Source organism: Oncorhynchus mykiss, chromosome 22, assembly GCF_013265735.2.
Source record: "Oncorhynchus mykiss isolate Arlee chromosome 22, USDA_OmykA_1.1, whole genome shotgun sequence".
Classification (NCBI taxonomy): Eukaryota; Metazoa; Chordata; class Actinopteri; order Salmoniformes; family Salmonidae; genus Oncorhynchus; species Oncorhynchus mykiss.
The window spans coordinates 14,817,058-14,842,375 of NC_048586.1; the positions used below are offsets into that span (position 1 = coordinate 14,817,058).

At 43.0% G+C, this 25,318-nt stretch overlaps 1 protein-coding gene and 1 non-coding gene across 5 annotated transcripts in view; both read right to left on the reverse strand.

Annotated features, from left to right (window-relative positions):
• The window catches only part of rapgef4a (Rap guanine nucleotide exchange factor 4a), a 47,543-nt gene extending 23,324 nt beyond the window's left edge, over positions 1-24,219 (reverse strand). The window contains exons 1-4 of one of the 4 annotated variants that reach the window (XM_036958806.1): positions 23,985-24,219; positions 20,205-20,347; positions 20,022-20,110; positions 17,372-17,518 (exon numbers count right to left, since the gene is read on the reverse strand). In XM_036958806.1, coding sequence (XP_036814701.1) covers positions 17,372-17,518; positions 20,022-20,110; positions 20,205-20,347; positions 23,985-24,067 — 462 coding nt within the window. In that variant the 5' untranslated portion in view covers positions 24,068-24,219. Of the gene's footprint in view, positions 1-9,252; positions 9,413-9,542; positions 9,722-16,059; positions 16,225-17,371; positions 17,519-20,021; positions 20,111-20,204; positions 20,348-23,984 lie in introns of those variants that run through there. The other 3 variants (XM_036958807.1, XM_036958808.1, XM_036958809.1) reach the window with 3 other exon arrangements.
• LOC118943730 lies at positions 5,389-5,443 on the reverse strand. Its single transcript, XR_005039048.1, has one exon. It is a non-coding gene; the product is annotated as a U7 small nuclear RNA (small nuclear RNA).
• Positions 24,220-25,318: the final 1,099 nt, after the last annotated feature.

Consider the following 25,318-nt stretch of genomic DNA (forward strand, 5'->3'; position numbering starts at 1 on the left):
TTGCACCTCTTCGATGGTCCAATGTCCCTGTCTGTTGTTCGGTGTGTTCCCGGGTAAAGGCGGCAGTAGCTCTTTGGCTGCATCAGATTCACAACTGTCAGTGTCCATGCTAGCTGGGCTAACAACAAATGTAGAATTACTGATGCTAGCATTGGATGTGCTCGTGGAAGCAGAATAACTTGTGTTGTCGACAGGTGCAGGTGTCGTACTGCTGGTAGTAGCAGTACTACCAGTAGAGCTGGTATGTGTCTCTATGGACTTTACCATTTATCAATTTCTGAGCAAACAGAATGAGCAGCAGCTATTTTTGGCTACATACGGACCGTTGGTGGAATTTCCACGAGAGAGTAACGGTTAATGTGATTGGATGTTAATTATTTGACTAGGCTACCTGTATTTGACATTGTGTTGTTATTTCACTGAAAACTAGATGGTTTCATTTTATTTTTGGCAATGAAACGAGGCTACTCAGGCGAGAAAAAACCTTACCCAAATGTATAGCCCCGTTGGAAAATATAAATGGACTGTTTAAAAATGTGAATTACATTTTTATTTGGGGTACCCCCGACTGCATTGCGCGTATCCCTGGGGGTACTCATACGCCAGTTTGGGAATACCTGCTCGGAGGAATCAGCGTATGACTATAAGGCTATAAGTGGCTTATAGTGTAGCTGTGCCATGCAGCATGACTATTATGTAACAAACAATGCAGTATAGGCCTAATATTGAGTTGCATCCTCTGAATGGCACACATACTGTACAACAACCCATGTCTCAATTGTCTCAAGGCTTAAAAATGCTTCATCAACCTATGTCCTTCCCTTCATTTACACTGATTGAAGTGGATTTAACAAGTGACATCAATAAGGGATCATAGCTAATGTTTTGTACACTCAGTGTATATCATTTAAATAATAAACAAAAATGCATGAAACCATTTGCATGTTTAATTATATGTGAAGAGCTTCCATATCAAGGAGAGTGTAGTAGAGCTCTGCTTCTCTGTCAGAATATGAATTTTCTTCTGCTAAGCTTTTATAGGCTAACACTGTCTCCCTACTACTAGACCCTCAGATACAAAATGACATTCACGAAATTAAGGGTAATTTAGAGCAGTACTTTGTCTCCGAATCAATTGTCTTGAATTATTGACACAATAAGGAACTAGAACATTAATCATCAAACAACCATAATCTAAATCTGAAGCCTAAAAAGAAAGAAAATTCACATGAACACCACAATGCCTACCCCACCCATGCTCTACCAAGGTTTTCCAGCACACAGCTTTTACCTACTACAGTAGCTGCAGTGACTTCGGAAAGTATTCAGACCCCTTGACTTTTTCCACACTTGGTTACATTACAGCCTTATTCTAAAATGGATTAAATACAAAAATATCCTCAGCAATCTACATACAATAGCCCAGAGTGACAAAGCGAAAACAGGTTTGAAGAAAGTTGTGTACATTTATTCAAAGTAAATAACAGAAATAGCTTATATACATAACTATTCAGACCCTTCGCTATGAGACTCGAAATTGAGCTCAGGTGCATCCTGTTTCCATTGATCATACTTGAGATGTTTCCACAACTTGATTGGAGTCAACCTGTGGTAAATTCAATTGACTGGACATGATTTGGAAAGGCACACACCTGTCTATATAAGGTTCCACAGTTGACAGTGCATGTCAGAGCAAAAACAATGCCATGAGGTCGAAGGAATTGTCTGTAGAGCTCCGAGACAGGATTATGTCGAGGCACAGATCTGGGGAAGGGTCCCTAAGAACACAGAGGACTCCATCATTCTTAAATGGAAGAAGTTTGGAACCACCAAGATTCTTCCTAGAGCTGGCCGCCCGGCCAAAATGAGCAATCGGGGGAGAAGGGCCTTGGTCAGGGAGTTGACCAAGAACCCGATGGTCACTCTGAAGGGCTCTATAGTTCCTCTGTGGAGATGGGAGAACCTTCCAGAAGGACAACCATCTCTGCAGCACTCCACCAATCATGCCTTTATGGTAGAGTGGCCAGATGGAAGCCACTCCTCAGTAAAAGGCACATGACAGCCCACTTGGAGTTTGCCAAAAGGCACCTAAAGACTCTCAGACCATGAGAAACAAGATTATGTGGTCTGATAAAACCAAGATTCAACTCTTTGGTCTAAATGACAAGCATCACATCTGGAGGGAATTTGGCACTATTCCTATGGTAAAGCATGGTGGTGGAAGCATCATGCTGTGGGGGTGTTTTTAAACGAAAGGGACGGGGAGACTAGTCCAGATCGAGGCAAAGATGAACGGAGCAAAGTGCAGAGAGATCATTTATGAAAACCTGCTCCAGAGCGCTCAGGACCTCAGACTGGGGTGAAGGTTCACCTTCCAACAGGACAACAACCCTAAGCACCCAGCCAAGACAACACAGGTGTGGCTTCAGGACAAGTCTCTGAATGTCCTTGAGTGGTCCAGCCAGAGCCCAGACTTGAACCCGAAAGAACATCTCTGGAGAGACCTGAAAATAGCTGTGCAGCAATGTTCCCCATCCAACCTGACAGAGCTTGAGAGGATCTGCAGAGAAGAACAACAAAGTACTGAGTAAAGGGTCTGAATACTTATGTAAATGTGATATTTTTTAAATATTTTTTTTAATAAGTTAGCAAAAATGTCTAAAACCCTGTATTGTGTGTAGATTGATGAGGGGAAAAATGTAATACATTTTCCAATAAGGCTGTAACCTAATAAATGTGGAAAAAGTAAAGGGGTATGAATACTTCCTGAAGGTAATGGAAGTTGGTCATTTGTACTTCAAACAATGTGTATGCAGGTTGCTTAATATTCGAACCGCAGACAGACCCAAGAGAAGAAGAGGCGGGGGGGGACAAACCTGGTAGCTAGCTAGGGACAATGGTAGACAGTGTCCTTGGCCCCCGCCTGTAGAGCGCTTTTCCCGTAGTTCTGTTAACGACGGCAAGGGCAGGTGTTCGGCAGGCATCAGTGAAAGACACTGGGTGCTAGCTAGTTAGCTAGCTAACTAGTACTCCAGTACACAGAAGGTGGATAAGTAGCTAGCTAGCTAGCTAACGATAGCAAGAAATCAATAGACAGTGTTCTTTGCCCCCGCCTGTCGGCCACTGCTTTCCCGGAGTTATGCTGACGATGGTGGGGGGGCATCAGGAACGCCCCAAATTGCGGGCCGCAGTCCCACACTATTGGCAAGAAACGCGCAGTAGTACGCACACCACAGTCCTTGTCCATTGCCACTCAACGATGCTCTTTTAAGAGCCACCTAATAATTGAAAATAAGCACACAACGTGCGGGCCAGTGTGTGTGTATCGGGAGAGGGGGGTGTCAAAACTATACATGAAAGAAAATGGTCAAAATGTCTCCTCGCAGAGGCGAACCCAAGACCTTAAGACGTTAACGCTTACGCTACAAACCCTGCCATGAACGCACTATCTTGACACTATTTAAATGGACAGTTTGGTGATGACAGGAAGCGTTTGATGTTGTTCATTCACTCAGTACTAATTAAATGTTTTCTTGCTTGGTTAAAACTTCTTATGTATCAGGACGCTAGCGTCCCACCTCTACAACTTCTGGTGAAATTACAGAGCGCCAAATTCAAATTAAATTACTATAAATATTTAACTTACAATCTGGGTCATAACCAAACTTATAGACGCTATAGTCTTGTTCTTAACCGAATATATCGAGCTAGGTCGGGCAAGAAATTGCTTCTTTTTTTTTTACTAATGCTAATGACCCTGTTAAAAATTCGGTATGTGGTTCTCAGTAACGCCCGGGCAGCTCATGTCGAGAGGAGGGGAGTGTGTTATGTACCTCCAATCAAATTGATTTGCAAATTATCATCATCAATGGTGTCATATTGGCTTAGATACAGTATGATAGTAGGGAGATTTTGAATTTCACATTGAGCTTCAACCAATGCATATACAATTGTGGGGGCATTAGCATTCCTGGAATGGATCACTGTTAAATCAATACCCTATAACAACATGTAGCAAAGGGCTTTCAACAACAGGTCAATGGACATTAGCATAATACAATGGGCTAAGCGCCTAAATGAACAGTGGGGCTCCGTAGAAGCTGGTTAAGGAGCATTTAGCAACATATTAATGCTGCCTGCCATCCTTTGTATTTTTGGTCACTACAGACCAAATGAAAGCCAAACCGACAGAGTCATTTGTTACCAGATGTCAGTTTGCTCCCAGAGGTCCAATTCTAAATTCAATTCTACCCAGAGCTAATCACTTCAAGACCCCCTCAGATGCAAACAGCTTTTCCCCCCAATTAAGAAGCCTTTTGAAAATGTCTTAATGACTTCCAATTTTAAAAGCATTTCCCTTACTGTAATCCAAAACTCTATGATCTTTGAGAGTTACCAAGATATGAGCAAAAATTGTATCATAAACCATGAGACGTACATTGTATGTCAGCATGTATTCAATCTTAGAACTAACCCAATCATCACATTTGTCTGAAAAAGCATATAACAGCATGCTTTTTTTGATCAATTATTCAATGTAAATAGAAAAAAAGCCTCCAGGATCAGTTACTGTAAACATAAAATCAAATCAAATCAACATGCCCATCTTTCTTTGTTGAAAATGAAAGGGCTTGGGCTTGAGAGGAGCACTTAAACTGAGCAACAAATAAGCATTCAGTGCACATGAGATGCCTTCAACACTTAAATGACCCTACTGGACCAATAAGTCTCTCCCCGGAGGTACTGGCTGATGGAGAAAGTGCGGGGTGATGGAGGGTGGGTGAGGGTGTTATTTTAGATGGGATTAGTGCCCACATTTAAAAAATACTATAGTGTATACTATGGTAGGTATTTCTCAAAAAACATTACAGTGAATACTGAATAATTTACTGTAATATACTTTAGTATACTGTAGTATTTACAGTTTACTCTAGTATAAATACTGTAGTAAGAAAAATAGTATATACTATCTTAATTACTGCAGTGTTTTTGCGGACTGTATTATACTGTAGTATTTACTATAGTGTTCTTGCCAACTGTAGTGTGGTATACTTATAAGGCACGAGGGCATGTGGTATATGGTCAATATATCATGGCTAAGGGCTGTTCTTATGCGCGACAGATGCAGCCCTTAGCCATGGTATATTGGCCATATACCCCAAACCAGAGAAGTACCTTATTGCTATTATAAACTGGTTACCAACTTTATTAGAGCAGTAAAAATAAATAAGTTTGTATTACCCTTGATATACCACGGCTTTCAGCCAACCAGCATTCTGGGCTCGAACCACCCAATTTACAATGTAGTATTCACTGTAGTGTTTTTGGGGACATTACTGTAGTATTTATTCAAGTGTTTTTTGTTTTATTGTCTTTGACATAGAAGTGGGGGGCTTTATCTGTGAGGAAACCTACTGGAGAAATACTAAAAGAGCAAATGTTCCATAACCTGTAGCTACTGTAGGTAGGACTGGGTTCTGAACGGAGATTTCAGAGCTTCTGCTATTATCGATAACCATAGGGAACACAATATATGGTCTATACTCCGCACGTAGGTTTCTCACTTATGGGTGGCACAAATTGGGATATGGAGGAGGGGAATGGGCAGGGTGTACTACATACAAATTAAATACTGTAGTATTTACTATCGTTAAGAAAAGTGTTGTTGCGGACTGTAGTCTATTTACAAAATACTACACATGATTGAGGGATACTACAGTGTGTAGTATAGTATCCTACAGTATTTTACAGTTTACTACAGAATTCTACAGTAAGAACTGTAGTATTCTATAGTAAACTGTAGTATTTTGTTATGTGAGAGGCGTGTCAGAAAACACTACATTTACACAAAGCGACACTCTCCCCCTGTGACCTACTGCACTTGCTTCTATAGGAAGCTTTTAGCAATGCTGATGAGGAACAATCAAATACATGATCAATGATTTATTATGACAGGTTAGCCTTAAAATATGCTCTCCTGACAAAAGGAATATAGATACAACATCAAATATAATGTACGGTATATTTGATTGTTCTTCATCTGTGAAAACAGTGAGTAGAAAGTGTATTCATCAGCTCACTAAAGGCATCTGCATGCTTCCCATCCGAAACAGTTCGTTACAGTTTCAGCATGTACTGTATAATGACAACATTTTGATCGTTTTAGTCTTCGGCAAGGTTTTTTTCCAGCTGTTCGTGCACACACATTGTTTTCGAGGCAGGCCGAGTTTCGGTAGCCGAAGTCTACACCCCTACATCGGTCATTGGTCAACAGTAGTGATTCTTCAGTAAAGTGTTTGTTGTCATTCAGCGACTCATTTTCATGCACATTTTTTCACTTGAGAAATACTGCATCCAAATACTTAGGTGTACACTTTTGCGGCTAAAAAGTAATGATATCTTAGATTGGTTCTGACTATTGTGAGGAAGTGGCTACCGTGGATAAGCAAAACTATTGTTGCTGTTTTTGTTCTCATTTTTCAAGCGAATGTCTTTTAAGGGAGTCTGCGAGCACGCTCTATCTGTTGCCCTAGCCGAGTTTGGCTAGGCGCCAGCCGAACCGACGCGTATGGATGGAAGCCTTTAGACACTCTATCTCCAGCTCATCTTACAGTAACACAGTAGGAGTTGTGGACCAAATGAAAAATAGACTGTTCCCGACAATGCAATTGACTCTCGCCCATTTCCCTATTTTCTTGTCACTCTAACCCCTTCATTTTATTAGATAGCCCAAATTCCATCAACAGAGATCCAGCTCTGTAATTACAAAGAGCTCTTCACAATTGCAATATCCATTAGAATGATCTCTCAAATTAGCCTCCATTATTTCAACTCACAGAGGATTACATGGACAGTATCAATTCATTTTTCACATACCAACTACTGCAGAATGATCAGGGTTGGAAAGACACTATGATCAGCTCTTTCTGTTGCGGGTAATGGTTTCACATAATGGTTGGTCCATTTAAACGAGACCATTCCAGTTCAAAACAACTGAACTACTGGTAAAGTTGTGCACCTTTCAACATTACATCATGCCGGTCAAAACCGCAAGCCTCGTTCACACCAGATAGATAAACCACATTATTCATATGAAAGTGTGTGCCACTACACAACAAGCCAACCATCAAAGATTTGATGCAACAGGACATGACAGGCCAACAGAGCTTCATTGACGGCCTGGCTGACACACCTACCACGGCATCAAAGGAAGTGTCCTAATCACCGTGTCAGAATACCTAGCCAGCCCTACTGTATCACTTCACTGAAAGAGGCTTTCTGCTGTACATTAGGAGCACTACTGTATTTAGGCTAGATCAGATTGAGGAGATAGGGGTCAAAGGTTTGCATGAATCACATGCAAAAACCTATCCATCCCACCTCCCACAGTGTCAGACACGAGGTGCAAGGTTCAGCAGATGATCGTTCAGAAGATGATAAGAATTTCAAGATGCTAAATGGTTTTCACGTTAAATATGACTTTCGTCAGATGCAAATAGGACTGTCATGTTGGAGTAATGTCGTTACGAAAGCTCAATCAGGAAGGCCGCTCCTAACGCTCGTTTAACTTCATCAAGTAAGCACAACCTCAATCACTTATTTTCCTATTATATGGGCATAGTGGGAATGAATACATCAGCATAGCATCTTGTTTCTTCTCTTCTTTCCTATTAGCCATTTGTGGAAGGTCATTCACCTATTTTCCCAATAGACCTCTAAGCACGGCACGATCGTTGCTGTTCAATCTACTGCATGGGCTCACTCTTGCAATTATCACCTTCCTCTCAACCAATGGGCATATATCTTGGGGTATATTTATATGTCAACATACCCTTGTTCTCTCTCTTGCTGTTTTTTTAGCAACAGTTGTTGACGACCATCTTCCTCCCCACCACCACCTTAAGCCCCGTCATTGGAACTCCTTTCCCCCAGCGGGGGTTTTGATGCCAGCTGCCCAGCAAAGGGCTACCTGTCATCAGCATCTGGCTCCGAGGAGCATTCATTGGAAACGAGGCCATACCCCCAAACTATTTAATAAAACTCCATATTGCTTTCCATCTCCGCTGTTCGTTCAGATAATCCTGTAGTCGAACTATAGAAGGGTCAGTCACTGATCCAGAATCCAGAATCCAGTTTAACCTCCAACAAAGCAGTCAACAGGATTAGCGGTCACCATTCAAAGTAAATGCAGTCTTTGGGGGCAATCCCTGTCCAGAAATCCTTAAAGACCGTTTTACGACAAGGCAACAGCCAAAACCAAGGTTTAATAGTCAAAATGCTCTTTGCCTGATTTAACTCAGAAAAACTCATCTTAGTCTTCCTCCAAATAATGAAACCGTTTGTGATCCCATCAGAGCAGTAGGCTTAGGCGGTTATGATTAGAAACATTGTTCGAGTGGATTTACTTTGAGTTAATGAAAGGAATTAAAGGCATACACAGGAAACAACACAGCTGTTCTCTGAATAGGAGGACATGATCGAACCAGATCAAGTTAGTTAGTTACCTGGGATTTGAGTCCGGGAGAAAAGAACGCAAATTACTGTGGAGGAGTGAATCCAACCCACAAACCCAGACTACCGTATCATATTGTGCAAAAACTATTCTACGCAATTAAATAGTGACATGTCAAGTATAAACACAGACCCAAAAAGCCCCATATCTATGTGATGATACACTCATAAGAGGAGTGAAACTATAACTCTGTGACTCGCCATAACCATCACTTAACCCTCCATACAAACAAAGGCTTTATCAATGGAGTCTGCAATGACAGATGTGCCCATTCTCATGTGCTTTCCCTCTGGGGGGAGAAGTGGGAGGTCTGGGCAACTACTATCTGATCTGCCACATCCACTCTGACAAACTGATGCGCACTGTTGTTCACAAACACACACACATGATCCACTTCACCTCTCCAACCCTTATGGCTTGTCTATGTTCATTTTTCTATAAATACATGTGTTAAAATACTATAATGCTTCAAAAATGACTATGCATTTGTTCAAATTATACAGAATCATTTCTAAATGAACGCTATGGGATCCAATAGTGGATCTTAAAATCAAAGTCCAGAAACACAAAAATATAACATGTCACATTACTAAATTCACAGGTCATGAGTACATTTGGCACTCTGCGCATCATTATGCATGGATGCACACTTGTATGTTGAATAATTCACGTCAGATTACATAACATGCATAATACAAACTGCTGCCTGCTCTCAAGACGTTTTATAAACTAGTACATACCTTCTACTGACTGGCAGACTTCAGGCTGCTTGGAAAAGAATTCGGGGAAGCCCCTCCCAAGAGTTTCAGTTCAGTTCTTCAGCTTTAGGTTCTCACCAAACAGAGACATTTCAAGTATCCAAAACATTATAGTTATGCACATTATCCTTGTGATACGTTTCTGTACAAATGATAAGACATAATTAAAATGTTGTCAGATTATGTATTACAATGTGTTAACGTATAGAAGATCATCCCATTTTTAAGCCCCACATTGGCATTACACAGACGCTTGATAAAGCAAGACTCACCTAAAAGTGTTCACACTGTCCCATGTGCAGACAACTGTTACTGTATAGTTATCTTAATAATCTTCCACAGTCCCAGTAATAGACTCCACCTTTCAAAGTCCCTGTGTCAGTAACTGGTCTAAACCCCCCCCCACATCCCCTGGTTGTTAGTGTGGTCCAGTCCTGGTGCTCCAGCCTCCATCCCTCTCTCAAAGCAGAGCAGAGTGAGTTGAGCCCAGCCTCCCTTTGCCCAGCAGAGTGCCTCCCTCCCTCCCTGCTTCCCTGCCTGTCAGCTTACTTCCCCCACGCAGCAGTTGCTAGGCGATTACTCTACTCCTCCAATCATCATGCGCTCATGAGTGGACGCTCGGTCCATCGCAGCGCCACACAGCTACAGTACACTACGCACACGCAGCGCAGACACAGTTCTACTGTAACTTGCTCACGTGGTCCCAAAAGGCAGGGACAAACGGGAGCTTTACTCGATTATTTAACCGATTAAAGTCGTACTTACACAGAAAATACAGATGTGTACCCTAAGTGCCCTCTAACCTTGAAATGTGAACACATAAGACTGGAACACTGATCATAGTACCTTTTCATGCAGTTATCCTTCAATTTGACACCTGCTCAACTTGAAGATTTCATTATTTCATATTGACATTGGAATTGTTGTTGTATATGCTGTGGTTCATCCACTTTGTATGCAACAACTGTACATCTCGTCACATCACGTCTAAATTCCAACGTACCAGTGGTTAGTGAAGGCATATTACATTTACAGCACCCAACTTGCCATTTCGCACGCAGGGCATTCGTGAAATTGACTAATTATTCCAAATTGCATGTTCAAACCTCCAGTTGAAACTAAACTGATCGGACAGTATGGTATTGTCCAGACACACTGGGCCTGCAGCAGGGTATTAAGGAACATTACATCCAGAGCAGAGCAGAAAGCCAACCGCAGTAATAGCTTTTTGGACTCAGGAATCGCTCTTGTTCTCCTATTATCCAGGGGTGGCAGGGTGGCATACAAGGAGCATTATTTAAAGCCCTGAATCCTTTCTCCTCTATTTCGTGAGTTCTGACCCCGAAACGTTCCGTACATTCAGTACCCCTGGTTCTATTACTTAGCCTCTCTGCATTACATCAAGGACAGTGGGCAGATGGAATCTTATCTTTGACCTTCCTACTGATTACAGCCACACAGGTATGCAGCTTTTATCTCTGTTCTGGCCTTGTAACCAACAGCCACACGGCATCCAATAAGTGTTTTTGACAATATTGTTAGGTAGTAACATATTTACAATCTGTCACGTCTGCTCCTGCTCCTCCCCTCCAGCGTACGACGTCGCCAGTATACTAACCACGGGTCCTGGGATTCATCATTACGCACACCTGGCACTCACCATTACGTGCACCTGTGAATCATCATGATTCACACCTGGACTCCATTACCTTCCTAAATTCCTCCCCTTTATATGTCCCTCTCACATGTTCACTCACCAGGTTGGTATTGTTCTTGTTTATCGGCGTACTGCCTTATGTTAGTGTCGTGTTCTGGGTTTTGTTGTTTTATTAAAACGTTTCACCTGCTTCTGACTCACCGCCACATCATTACAGAATACCAACTCAAAATATGGAAGCAGCAGGACAACTGGACATCTCCCAGACGATCAATGAACAAGGTGACCTTCGTCAACACCATGATCAGCTGGCTCAACTGGGGACGGCCATGGAAGATGTTCCCCGCAGTCTACAACGTCTCAACAGCGGAGGACATTCTAAAGCCAGTCTACCCAACGAGTCAGCACACCAGCCCATCCAGCAACCCGCTCAGATCAGCGATGCCCGTCTATCCCTCCCGGAGAAATATGACGGGACACCATCCAAATGCCGTGGCTTCCTCCTTCAGTGCTCCCTCTATTTCACACGTCAGATGGGAGGCCCCCACCACCGAGAGGACAAAGGTTGCCACGGTTATTTCTCTGCTGACTGGGCGGGCCTTAGAATGGGCCGTCTGGGAGAGAGGAGAGGAGGAGCTTGAGTCTTATGAGGGGTTCATGGCTCTGTTTAAATGTATTTTCAATCCTCCCGCAGAGGGCAGAGAGGGAGGTAAGCGTCTGCTTCAGCTCCAGCAGGGGTATCAGACGGCTGCTGAGTATGTGCTTACCTTCTGGACAATGTCAGCTTCCAGTGGCTGGAATGAGCCGGCACTGAGCACGTTATTTAGAAGAGGTCTGCGCGAGGAGGTCCAGACGGAACTGGCCTGCCGAGATGACAACCTCCCTCATTGCTATGGCCATCTGTCTGGATAACCTCCTCTGGGTCCGTCGGCATCCCCATCGCTTCTCTCCCTCCTTCGGTGAGTGTTCGGGATCAGAGCCTGAACCCATGGAGGTAGGGGTCACACGCCTTCCTGCGGCGGAATGACGCAGACGGATACAGCTGAGGCTCTGTTTGTACTGTGGCCAGGGAGGGCACAAGCGCCAGTGGTGTCTGTTACTTCAGAATCTGTGATCCACTAGAGCAGAGGGACAGTCGCGTGATGTTACATCCCCTGGACCAGGAGTGAGTATTCCATCTACTGCTCTTCCTGTTAGACTCTTTTTAGTACCCATCACTCTGGCTGACTGTCCCTCATGCCCTGTGTCTACAGCTTTAGTGGATTCTGGCGCCGCGGGGAACTTTATGGATCAGACCCTTGCCTCCTCTCTCAATATTACTACCTACCTGTTCTCCTCTCCATTTACGGTTCAAGGTCGCAACTGTTGGCCTCTAGGATCCGGAACCATCACACACATCACCCATCCTCACTGTGGAGCCCAATCACCAGGAAAACATTGCCTTCATCACCAGTGCACCAGTTCACAAGATCATCCTCGGCCTACCTTGGCTTCAGCGCCATAACCCTACCATCTCATGGTCGAGGATGAGAATCACCGACTGGTCACCTGAATTCCGGAAGACCTTCTTTCCTGTCCCCTGTTGTTCCACGTCGGTTGAGAGTCCTGTGGTTGCCCTCCAGACCAACATCCCGGAGGAATATCAGGATCTAAGGGAGGTATTCTCCAAGACCCGCGCTCCCTCCTCATCGCCCCCGGAGTGCCTACAATCTCATTTGCTTCTGGGAGGGGGATGAGGGGAAGGCGGTGTTCAAATCAAATCAAAGTTTATTTGTCGCGTGCGCTGAATACAACAGGTGTAGACCTTACAGTGAAATGCTTACTTACAGGCTCTAACCAATAGTGCAAAAAAGGTATTAGGTGAACAATAGGTAGGTAAAGAAATAAAACAACAGTAAAAAGACAGGCTATATACAGTAGCGAGGCTATAGAAGTAGCGAGGCTACATATAGACAACGGTTAGTCAGGCTGATTGAGGTAGTATGTACATGTAGATATGGTTAAAGTGACTATGCATATATGATGAACAGAGAGTAGCAGTAGCATAAAAAGAGGGGTTGGCGGGTGGTGGGACACAATGCAGATAGCCCGGTTAGCCAATGCGCGGGAGCACTGGTTGGTCGGCCCAATTGAGGTAGTATGTTCATGAATGTATAGTTAAAGTGACTATGCACGATGTCTGGTCAATATGAGTATTTGGTTATGCCCTTTGGCTTAGCCAATGCTCCGTCAGGGTTCCAGGCATTTGTCAACAAGGTGTTCAGGGACATGCTCGGACGTCAGGTGATTGTGTACATCGATGACATCCTGATCTTCTCGACCAACCTGGAAGATCACATCACTCACGTTCGAGCAGTCCTGGAACGCCTCTTGGCTAACCACCTATTCGTCAAGGCGGAGAAGTGCCAATTCCACCACAGGGCTGTCTCCTTCTTGGACTACCAAATCGGGGAGTGAGGATGGAGGACAAGAAGGTAGATGTGGTAAGGTCATGGCCAGTCCCAACCACCATCAAGAGATTACAACATTTTTGGGGATTTGCCAAATTTTACCCCGCCGCTTCATCAGGAACTTAAGCGCCGTCACCACCCCTCTCACCTCCCTCCTCAACGGTGGGCCTCGTAGGTTGTTTTGGTCTCCAGTAGCCGACGGTAGAACTCTTTTGGGTTCCATGTAGAATCCTCTGTGTAAAAAGTTCTACATGGAACCCAAAAGAGTTCTACCTGGAACCAAAAAAGCATTCCATCTAGAACCAAAATGGGTTCTCCTATTGGGACAGCCGAAGAACCCTTTTGGAACACATTTTTCTAAGAGTGTAGACGTGACAGTTGATATTGTTGTTGAAGGCGGGGTCAGGGGAATAGAGAGCAATGAACATGGCATGTTCCAGGGATATTTCTGTGACTCCGCCACAGTCAATGTCAAGCTGAGTGCGACAGTATATCACACCATAATCACAAACAGTTTGTGTCCCATTCACTTCAGCAAGCCACAAAACTGGGAGCAAACGTGGAGCAAAGGCCATCAGTGAATATACACGTACTGTCTGGACATTAGTTTTTTTCATGATGCTTTGAAGTGAGAAGGCTGAGACTGGATGAAGAATATGTTCTGAACACTTAACATGGCAGCCATGACTAAAGAATAAATCCCAGTTCATACAGGCAGTGTTGTTCTCAGTCTACCACCACTCTATAGGTGTTGAGCTGTTCTCAGTCTGCTACCACTCTGTAGGTGTTGAGCTGTTCTCAGTCTGCCACCACTCTGAAGGAGTGTTGAGCTGTTCTCAGTCTGCCACCACTCTGAAGGAGTGTTGAGCTGTTCTCAGTCTGCTACCACTCTATAGGTGTTGAGCTGTTCTCAGTCTGCTACCACTCTGTAGGTGTTGAGCTGTTCTCAGTCTGCCACCACTCTGAAGGAGTGTTGAGCTGTTCTCAGTCTGCCACCACTCTGAAGGAATGTTGAGGTGTTCTCAGTCTACCACCACTCTGAAGGAGTGTTGAGCTGTTCTCAGTCTGCCACCACTCTGAAGGAGTGTTGAGCTGTTCTCAGTCTGCCACAACTCTGAAGGAATGTTGAGCTGTTCTCAGTCTGCCACCACTCTGAAGGAGTGTTGAGCTGTTCTCAGTCTGCCACCACTCTGTAGGAGTGTTGAGCTGTTCTCAGTCTGCCACCACTCTGTAGGAGTGTTGAGCCAAAGCCTTTCTGCTCACTTCTCAGATCTGTGTGGGTGGAGGTCTGTGGTGTGTGGTGTGTGAGCGTGTGTGTGCGCACGCTCGCGTGTATCAAGGTCTCCCTCAACCTAAAAATCTTCTTGTACCTGGGGCTCGGACGACTCCGTTCAGCATCACCTCAACGTGACCTCTCGCTCACAGATCGGTCTGTGCTCAATCAACTCCCAAAGGAGCTCCTAAGGCAACTACTACTCTTTGATTCTTCAGACAAATAATGATATACAACTCATACATGGTTGAATACTACTGTAGTCATGGCCTGAGGGAGATCATTTGCCTTTAATTAGCTTTGCGTTTGACTCAATCAGAAAAACACACAAGGTGAAGTTGTCTATGCTGCAGGGAGTTAGGCTGCATTTACAATCAATTACGGCACAGTACAAGTGATGTATCGTAAACAGGCAGGGAATAAACATTTGAGAAAATGAAGAATTTCGAAAGCCTTCTGCTGCTAGTAACAGGATATCAGGAGCACTTTCTGCATTGCGGCATGTCTGACAGAAATAAATGGGCACCCCTGGACCGTCTCAAACCAAGGCTCCACAGGTGAGCACCAGCATGGCTAAATGTTCCTATCGCAGGTCGTGTCTAGCACCTTGACGCTGAGCAAAGAGGAGATTCTCAAAAGAATTGAAAGGGATCAACGAAATCCGGTGATCATGAGCAAAACACTGAGTGACGGGCATGCCCAGTATACAACCCAAAGTCACAATTGAGACACGCTAACGCCATCATTCATCTAAAGCTTGTCGACGGGCACGTTCACAGGGTTCACTTTTGATAGCAGTTGAGTCACCCACAGCTTGTGTGACATAGCTAACGCAGCACGGCAAGCAACAACGCCACGATGGAGTGATGTTTCGCTGAACCAAATGGCCGTCATGGGCATTGGCTAGAGTGGCAGGGGCAAGAGAGATTGCTTTCACTGAGCACTATTGACAGCAATTAAGCAATGGGCTGTGAGTTGCTACAGTCTCTCCAATGATTTGGCTGTGTTAATAATGAAATAGGAGCACGTCAATGAGGCACTAAACACTTACCTCATAGTGAGGGAAATGCAGACGCTTCTCTCGACACTAATGTATGTTATTGTTGAATCGTTGCTGTTGCAGAAGTCGCTGGACATAACTACACAATCATCCAAGGTTCTGAGCTGAAACCCATCAACAAATCCAACGGAAAGCCCCAATATAGAAGGCCATTATATCACTCAGTACTCCTCTTATCCCCGCTCTAAAAAGCTAACCACGACCGTGGGCAGAAAGTATTATCTTAAGACAGGACAAGACAAACACATGTTCCATCAATGAAGCATGAGCAAATGTACAATGATGGTGCTCCTCTCTGGCAGCTAAAAGCCTTTCACCCCCCCCCCCCCCCCCCCCAAGAGCGTCTCACCTCAGACCGACCTCTCAGAAGAGCTTATCCTCTGACTAGAGACGTGTAGTATTTCCACGTGGTTGTCCACAGCATAGCATACATTCAAACTGGGCTCAGATTCCAGTTCCAGTGTGAAGGACCAGTGAGTGACGTAGAGTCCATAGCTTTAAAACTAACAACCCCCCCTGCCTGCCCACTGCTCTCAGAGGAAAGGAAGCCAGTGTAGTGGCTCCACCAGGACAGACAGGGGCCTTTGGACAGCGTGGCACCTCCTATCCTGGCCAAATCGCTCACTCGTGCCTTCCTGTACGGCTGAGGGGGTGGAGGGATAGGGGAGAGGGGAGCTCCTCAGGGCAGCAGGAAGGGACAATTTGGCCAGGGATATCATTTTCTAACCTGCTAATGACAAGCTCTACTCCTTTAGTCTTAAACCAACATGGGTGACACTGACAGACATACAAACATCAACACTGCTCTTCCAAAACAAATCCCCATGGAAATACTTGTGACCTGAGCACAAGGATCCATCCCCATAGATATGGGGAGAAAAATCTACCCAGCGGTAAACTATTATTCCTACACTAATTATTCAAGGGAAGAATGGCTCTAGATGACCGCTTAAATGATGGTGATGACGCCAGCGGTCGAACCACAATTGTAAAACATATCATGGAGATCGGTGAGCCCACACACAACAGGAAGTGCACCGATTGTCTATAACACTGCACTTCCCCCTAGTGGTCAAAATATCTAAATGATACTGCCTCACATTGGAACTTCAAACAGATGTTTCGAGAAGAGAAATACCATCCCAATTAACATATTACAAAAAGGATATTTCTTGTGGTGTAAATAACCTGCTTTGCACTTTCATGTCCTCCTCACGTGATGTAAACACATTGTATAAACTTAAAATCCACTGCCTCAGTGACACACCTCAAAGAATGGAAATGGCCTTAAATCACCAGGCCTGCACGCTTATTTTGCAGATATCAAAGAAAATCCAAGAACTCCCACAAAGCCTCATTATTTCCAGTGTGGGTATCATCAGTCCACTGATACAGATAGTTACCAGATAGTTACAGCCCACAGGAGATTGGTGGCACCGTAATTGGGGAGGACAGGCTCGTGGTAATGGCTGTAGTGGAATAAGTGGAATGGTACCATGTGTTTGATGGCATTCCATTCGCTCCGTTGCGGCCATTATTATGAGCTGTCCTCCCCTCAGCAGCCTCCTTTGCTACAGCCACTATCTGAGGTGAGTCATACTGGATGGTGTATTGAAAGCTGAATCCACAAAGGTAAGGCTTAATGCTGATGAGGTGCTTACCTCCCACAGAGACTTGAACTCCCTCTGGTCGATGCGGAGGAGTTCACTGAATTCCCGGGTGACAATGGTGGCGTGCCGAGGGGTGTTATCCAGGATCGACTCCCCAAATGCTGTCCCAATACCCAGAGTGCAGATTGTGACAGCATCCTACAAGAGACACTGAAAATGATCTCTGCTTGGATGGTTCCTCGTTGTTTTCAAAATAGGAAGAGACAGGGAGGAGGTAGGGGGACTATGCTAATCATCATGTTTTAATCCCCTTAAAAATGGGCCTTGCCTTTAAAAATGGGACTCAAAATGCTGGCTTTGGCAGTGATCAGATCACTCCCAAAGGTGGGACGCAATCTAGCAGATCTGAACACTTGCATTAGACAGAGGGCTTCTAAAATCACTCCAATCAACAGAGGGCCGCCAGGCAGACTAGAGCACATGGGGCGCTGGTAATTATAGGAAAAGACTCCTGGTGTCCCCAAGGTTACCAATCTCAGAAGATACAAATCACTGTGAAGTAGAGTGCCCTTTCTAGTTGGCTCTTCAGATGAGCTCCAGGGTTAATGTACATCTTGATCTCCTCATGCACATGTTACAGTGCAGCTCATCCTTTGACGTGAGAGGAGACCAACTAACTAATAGAATCGAAGGTATTGAAAATATTTTCTCCCATGTCAGCCAATTAGGGTTGCAAAATTCTGGGAACTTTCAATAAATTCCCTGGTTTCCCAGAAATCTTGGTTGGAGGATTCCGTATTTCCTGGTTTTTAACTTCTGATTCCGGGAATCCTTCAACCGGGAATTAGGGAAAACCTGAGAATTTATTGAAACTTCAAGGAATTTTGCAACACTACAGGCAAACCATAAGGAATATTAATCATGTATTTATTGTAGGAAAGTGGACACACCTCTGATATATCTCATTTGGTATTTAATGATTGTATGCATAAATATTAACTGTTGCTATAGTACAATTTATTTTGGAACCAAGGAATGGATTGATTACAATACAGGGTAGTGATTTATATTACACAGAAAAGTAATTCACAGTAAGGGAGGTCATTTCAATCTGCTGTTTCATTTTGCAATCTTGTTCATTTGCTATTTTTCATGCCATCTACTGTTTTTTAGCATCTACTCAATAAAGTATATCGCTTTTCATTAAAGTCAGTGTTTCCCCTATATTAATTTAGCAGCAGCATGCTAGCTGTTCCTGTAGAATTCCAGTCGATGGCTTGCGAAACTACCTTCAACTTCCTTCAAACTACACTGACTTTGGGTAAGTCAAAATCTCCCACTGTCCCTTTAAGATCAGAGTGAAAATCACAACTTATATTTGTAGCAAACAGAGCGAGCAGTGGCACGAATGAGAGACACAAGTGCACAGCCACCTATAGTGCTGTGGCGCACATCAGTTATATTTCCGATGGTGTCAACATAATTACAGTTTCATGCATTTTGGAGGAGAATATCTTTTTTTTTTTTAAAGTGACCAGAAGTGACCTCAGTAGTTCTACAAAAAAAATCTCCCGGTGGTCACCCCCTCGGCAAAGAGCAATAGAGCCCCATATTGGAAGTGTCAAAATACCCATAAAACATACAGGTCAAACAATAAGGGCTGTGTTTCGTGTAGGCTAACCCTGGGGTAAAGATTTGATAACCATGTAAATCTCTCTCAAACAAGTTGACTTTTATCAATATATTTGGCTCTATTTACTCTCCGATTCGAAAATGCTAATTAGCATGAATTTAGACATCATACAAGACTACAAATCCCTGCAGCTCCTGCACGTCATCGCTAGCTAACCCCTTTGCTAAACGGTATTGTGTCAATTTAAAACTTGCACAAGACAGTTCACAAATAAATGTAGGCAATTTATTTGTTACTACATTTAGCTTACATTAGACAGTTAATCCAAGATTCGAGCCTTTGCCTTGATTCGGCAGTCTTATCCAGAAAATCATGGTATTTGTAGTTCTTTATGATAGCCAATTAGCATTTCATTTTGGGAGGAAAATGGGAAAAATGTATGGTGGAAAAACGATTGGAACAGTTTCCCTGTTTGACCGCTAGGGTGTTATGACTAATACTATGCTACTCTATCAACCCCTCCTCCCAACAGTCTGACGAGGATATCCTCAAAGCTTTAAAGCAGTAATATGTAACTTTTTGGGCGACCCGACCAAATGCACATAAAAATGTGAGTTCTAGATCTGTCATTCTCATTGAAAGAAAGTCTAAGATGTGGTGGATCTGTTCTATGTGCACTATTTCTATGAGTCCCGTTCATAAGTTTTGTTTTTGAGTCTTTAATTTTTGGTTTTGTACACCAGCTTAAAACAGCTGAAAATATCATATTTGGGGTTATGTAAAATATATTGTTTGTCACGGCGGTTTAAATACAGTGATTATCTACGCTATACATGCTTGTTTTGACAAATAAACAGAAATGGGGTGAACTATTCAATTTTTTTGCAAGGAAATGGCAAAGGGATTTCTGCGTAGTGCATCTTTAATATTATTCCTAACCACCTGTGGTTTCAAGTCTAGAATATAAACAACAAGAACCTAGTTCCAGTCTCCACCATACCCCAATCCAGCAGGTGGAGGTAATGCACCATCTGGTTTGAACTCCACCATAACCCCCTCCCAATATACCTGATGATTTGCTGTCTCTGACACTTTGACATCAAGTGAGCCAGAGATGACAGCATACCAGCTGGTACCAATATCTCCTTGACGGTATACTGTAAAAGAAAATACATGAGGTGAGAACAGATTCTCATATTCTAGAGCCTTGTTTTAGCATACAGATCTTTTGAACATGAAGCCAAGACTTACATGTGATACCCTTCTCTAGACATTCGTAGAATCCACACAGGCATATCTGCTGTAGAAGGCTAGGGTGGAACCGCTCAAAGGCCTTCACACATTTCAGCCTGGCCAGGATGATGTCCACATCTTCCCCAGAGCGTTCAGCAGGTCTAGATAGATGGAGAGGACATATCCTATTGGTCAGTTATTCTGCATAACGTTAGAGAATTAGGAAAATAATTGTTTGTGACAATTCTCCCTGGAGAGCACCCACCCGTCAGACATTCAGCTCCATTCATATCCCCTCGATTAGAGTCAAAAACAGATTGAAAATGTTTGCAAAATGGCTGTTTATGTTACGTTTTCAAACTTACTTCTATCGCTTAACATGTCAAACTATTTTATACAAAAGTTGTTAACGTTGTTTATTCGAATTTAAACTTTAAAGTTAAATAAAATCGACGACTTGTAGCTTACTCACCACAGCGGATTGTTTGTGTACTGATTTGGAGAGCACATGCCGACCCAGACCACATAGTTATCCAGAAAGAATGTTCTATGTCAGTGGCATTCAAACTTTTTCAGCAGGGACCCCATTTCTCCCGACATAATTTCTGGGGACCCTATTTTCCCCCCCAGAATGTCTTGCGATCCCACTCTAAATTTAACAACCTTAAAATTGGTAAATTTAGATTTTTACATCAACAAATAACCTTCAATTCATTGCATTTTCATCTCTTATCAAAATGAAAAGAAACCAATAAATATATTTACTCAATAAAATTGCATCTTACAAATTATCTTTCTCAAAAACGTTTGTATATTGTCCCATACAATAATCTGTAGTCTTAATATTTTCTTCCTTAAAACCTCTTAAGGATTAGCCCCTTTTTTTTCAATTTTCGCCTAAAATGACATACCCAAATCTAACTGCCTACCCTGAAGCAGGCCCTGAAGCAAGGATATGCATATTCTTGGTACCATTTGAAAGGAAACACTTTAAAGTTTAAGGAAATGTGAAAGGAATGTAGTAGAATATAACACAATAGATCTGGTAAAAGATAGTACAAAGAAAAAAACAACCATTCTTTTGTATTTTTTTTGTTCCATCTTTGAAATGCAAGAGAAAGGCCAATATGTATTATTCCAGCGCAGGTGCAATGTAGATTTTGGCCACTAGATGGCAGCAGTGTATGTCTAACATTCTAGACTGATCCAATGAACCATTGTATTTATGTTCAAATGTGTCTAATTTGTTTGGTAATAACTTTTCATGTTAAAAATTGTGCACTCTCCTCAAACAATCGCATGGTATTCTTTCACTGTAATTGCTACTGTAAATTGGTCAGTGCAGTTCGATTAACAAGAATTTAAGCTTTCTGTCAATATCAGATATGTCTATGTCCTGGGAAATGTTCTTGTTACTTACAACCTCATGCTCATCGCATTAGCCAACGTTAGCTCAACCATCTCGTGGAAGAGACATCGTGCTTATTTCAGGAGAGCTTGGGCTGGAGTGACATGTTGTCCCAGGGCTCTCAGCCTCAGTGGTGTAAGAAATTATTGATTGTCAAAATTATAGGCACTCTGCCTTAGAAGCCAGTAAATTATCTGTTATTTTTAAAATTCTCTGTCTATTTGTCAGTGTTTGTCAACATCTTGTAAATATTAATGAATCCAGCTCACCTTCTGCCCCTGTAAATAAATACCACCATTTTGCACCTGATTCTTCGCACCCCCTCACAAGACCGTGTTGGATCCACTATCTTGCTTTCACATTACACTGTTGAATTACTTGCCACAGGTAATGTATATATGTAAAATACAACATATTTCACTGACCTATAGCCTGGGGGTAAAGTGCGGGAAAAATATATCATTTTTCTGGCACACTTTCAACTCCCTAGCGGTGCGATAACTTCCCAATACTGATAAAGTGTAACAACATGACTGGACGCAGATTTGGGAAGATACTTCCTAAATGTGAGGGACATAGCTGCATATTTAGCTATTCCTATTTCCTGTCGTTCCCTTCCTACACACCGGCAATATTTTAAGCCCCAAATTGCATCATGTGAGTTAAACATTTTCCTCGTGGCATATTATAGCTGCTTGTTCTGTACCTTACTAGCCGACTATGGGATCATACATATTTGAGAGACTACCAACTGTCTTGGTAGCTGGTATAGGCCCTTTGATACCTGTTGTGTTTAATGCAAGACCGAGTATAACAATGCACATATGCAATTCTATATTTAGCCATTCACATTGTATTTGCACTTACATTTGAAAGTGACACAACCAACCAAAGTCAAATCAAAAGTCTGTACTGTAAATGTCAAATGTCTACATCATATGGCGAGTCATGTTTGCCGGCGGGGGATAATGAGCCACACCAAAAGCAACTCATTTAAGCTGCACTGCCTAAAGTGCCTAGTACTCTCTACGGTGACAAAGGGACATGTATTGTGTAAACACATCTGGCAAGCCGTGATGGCCGTGTGGCTAATGCACTTTGAACCTGCCCTTAGAATGGTTGTGTATCTCTCTCTCTCTCTCTCTCTCTCTCTCTCTCTCTCTCTCTCTCTCTCTCATGGAGGTGATGGTGCAGAATGGAGAGACTGTAGAGAAGTAGGTTTCCTGGAGCATTGGGGCCTCTTTCTTTCCTTTCTCCTGCAGCCTTATCCACAGCTCCGTATTTAGAGCAGTGGGCCCAGAGAACCCCCGGGAATAAACCATGTCAGCCCCCGCATCATCTCCTCCCTATGTTTACAAGTCATTTTCCAGACAGGTAACGTTGCATCATGCTCCTCGGGGGGCAAAGCTAGAATGGCACGTTTAAAGCTCTAGACTAGAGCAATCAACAGTGAAACGACCACAACCTCCCACCTGTATCACCTAATAGATGTCTTTGGTGATTCAACACATGCCCTTTCTATTTAAAATGCTGTTAGAAAGCAAATATAATCCAAGAAGTATTCGCTTGTGTTTACCAATTCTCACTGGACAATAAGAATCAAATCAGTCCGTGTAGAGTATTTCTGACCTAAGGTTATATTCTGCATGAAGAGCAGTGCAGTAGAAGTAGGAATAGAGCAACATTGATTTTCTAGAAGGATCATCTCTTGGTTTCCAACTCCTGACCATCATGGGGAGTTCTGTATCTGTCAGTCATAAATAGAGGATGAACATTCAACTCTCAATGACTGATATTTCCATCTAATAATTTACACAGTGGTACACCATAGTCACTCAATAGACCGCATGGGGTGCACCCACAGCATGGGGTGCACCCATAGCATAGCAGTGTGTTTGTAAATACATCACTGGTTCTTGTCCATCTTCTCGTGACATTTGATGTAAACGATCTCCTAATTAAAGAGCGTAACCTACTATTACTTTCAGAATCATCAGTTAGTAGTATTATATGTTAATTAGGAATGATGGCACATCCACGCTCTGAATCAGTTCATATCGTGTTTAGAAATGGGCTGTATCTAGAATATAAACATACGTAGGCTAGAGCAGTGTTTCATATGGCATATTTATGAAGACATATTATAAAGGCATAAACCTAGCGATATTCACTGTATCAAATTCACCCGTTAGACAACATATGGTAGCCTAAAAAGAGTGCATTGCGGGGGATAACCTGCTTCTGTGAGGCAAGTAAACAGGCTACACTGGTCCCATTGGAAAGAAATGCCTAAAACGTTGTAGTCATCTCCGAATTCAGACGAAAACACAGCGTAGTGTGAAAAGTATGAAGTTGGTTTCAAAAGACATTTTAAAGAAATTTGGAATTACCTTTTATCAAAGCAAATAATCCAATCTGCAGAGGCAGAGGAATGGCCAGAGGTGTGCGCTGCTACCATTTTCGGAGAGATCATAGACCCGGTGAAAGGAAGACTTGCATCAGCAGCTCTTTTTATTGGTCTATTCCCTTATTCCTCCTGCTCTTCAAATGCATCGTTGAATTTGACGCCTTTTTGTGATCCCTTTTCACGCAATACGTTACTTGAGTGGAACGTTAATGATGGTTGGGAGACGGGGGATTATATTCTGAAAACAATTTATAGGATCATTTTTAGCCTACGAGTTACAACTGTAAAGCTGGCAAGTTTCCAAAAAACAATACTGACATGGGAGTTTTTGCCAGACTTCAGCTCTCCAGACCAGTTTACACTTTTTGGAAAAAATACCTACTACAATACAAAAACAATAGACTGTGCGACAACATATGTGACGCAACTAAGGTTCAAAGTCATTTAAGAGGACATCTGCGATTGGTACACCCAATGTTGGACTTTTAAATGAATGATATACATCCATTGATTCTTGAAGCATATAACTTAAATAAGCTTACATAAATAAGCTTACATACCCCATACATACCCCATTTAAAACCCAAAATATGAGCTTGTTTTATTTCATTGTTTGTAAGCAATGTAATTGTAAACTTACATTGTATAGCATCAAAACAGGATTCTATAAGGTCACAAGGCGAGACCCATATGCAGACACAGAAGGCAGATGGTTGAGCTCCGATATTTATTATAACACAAGGGGTAGGCAAAAGGCAGGTCGGATACAGGCGAGAGTTCATAAACCAGGTCAGAGTCCAAACAGTACAAGGCGTTAGGCAGGCTCAAGGTCAGGGGCAGGTAGAGTGGTCAGGCAGGCGGACTCGGAGTCAGGACAGGCAAGGGTCAAAACCAGGAATACTAGGAAAAACAGAGACTGGGAAAAATAGAAGCTAGGAGATAAACTCGGGTTGACTTGAAAAACAAGACAAACTGGCACAGAGAGACAGAAAACCATAGGTATTTACAACGGGGATGATGAGCGACACCTGGGGGGTGGAGACAAGCACAAGGACTGGTGAAACAGATCAGGGCGTGACAGGTTCAAACTACAATTCGGATGATGGATGGTCAGTCCTTCAATCCGAAGCTCTGTATATGCATTTGATAGTGTTTACATGTCTACAGCCCAATCCCTCAGCTGTTTACCAAAGCAGTGGTGGGTGGCTGCTTTTTTGTTGTTTGCATTGCAGATTGCCCCTTTTAAAGACAGTCTTTGCAATAGCTCAGTGTTTACAACCTTGCCTGGGACCTAAAACAGTGGCAGCGTTGACAGCA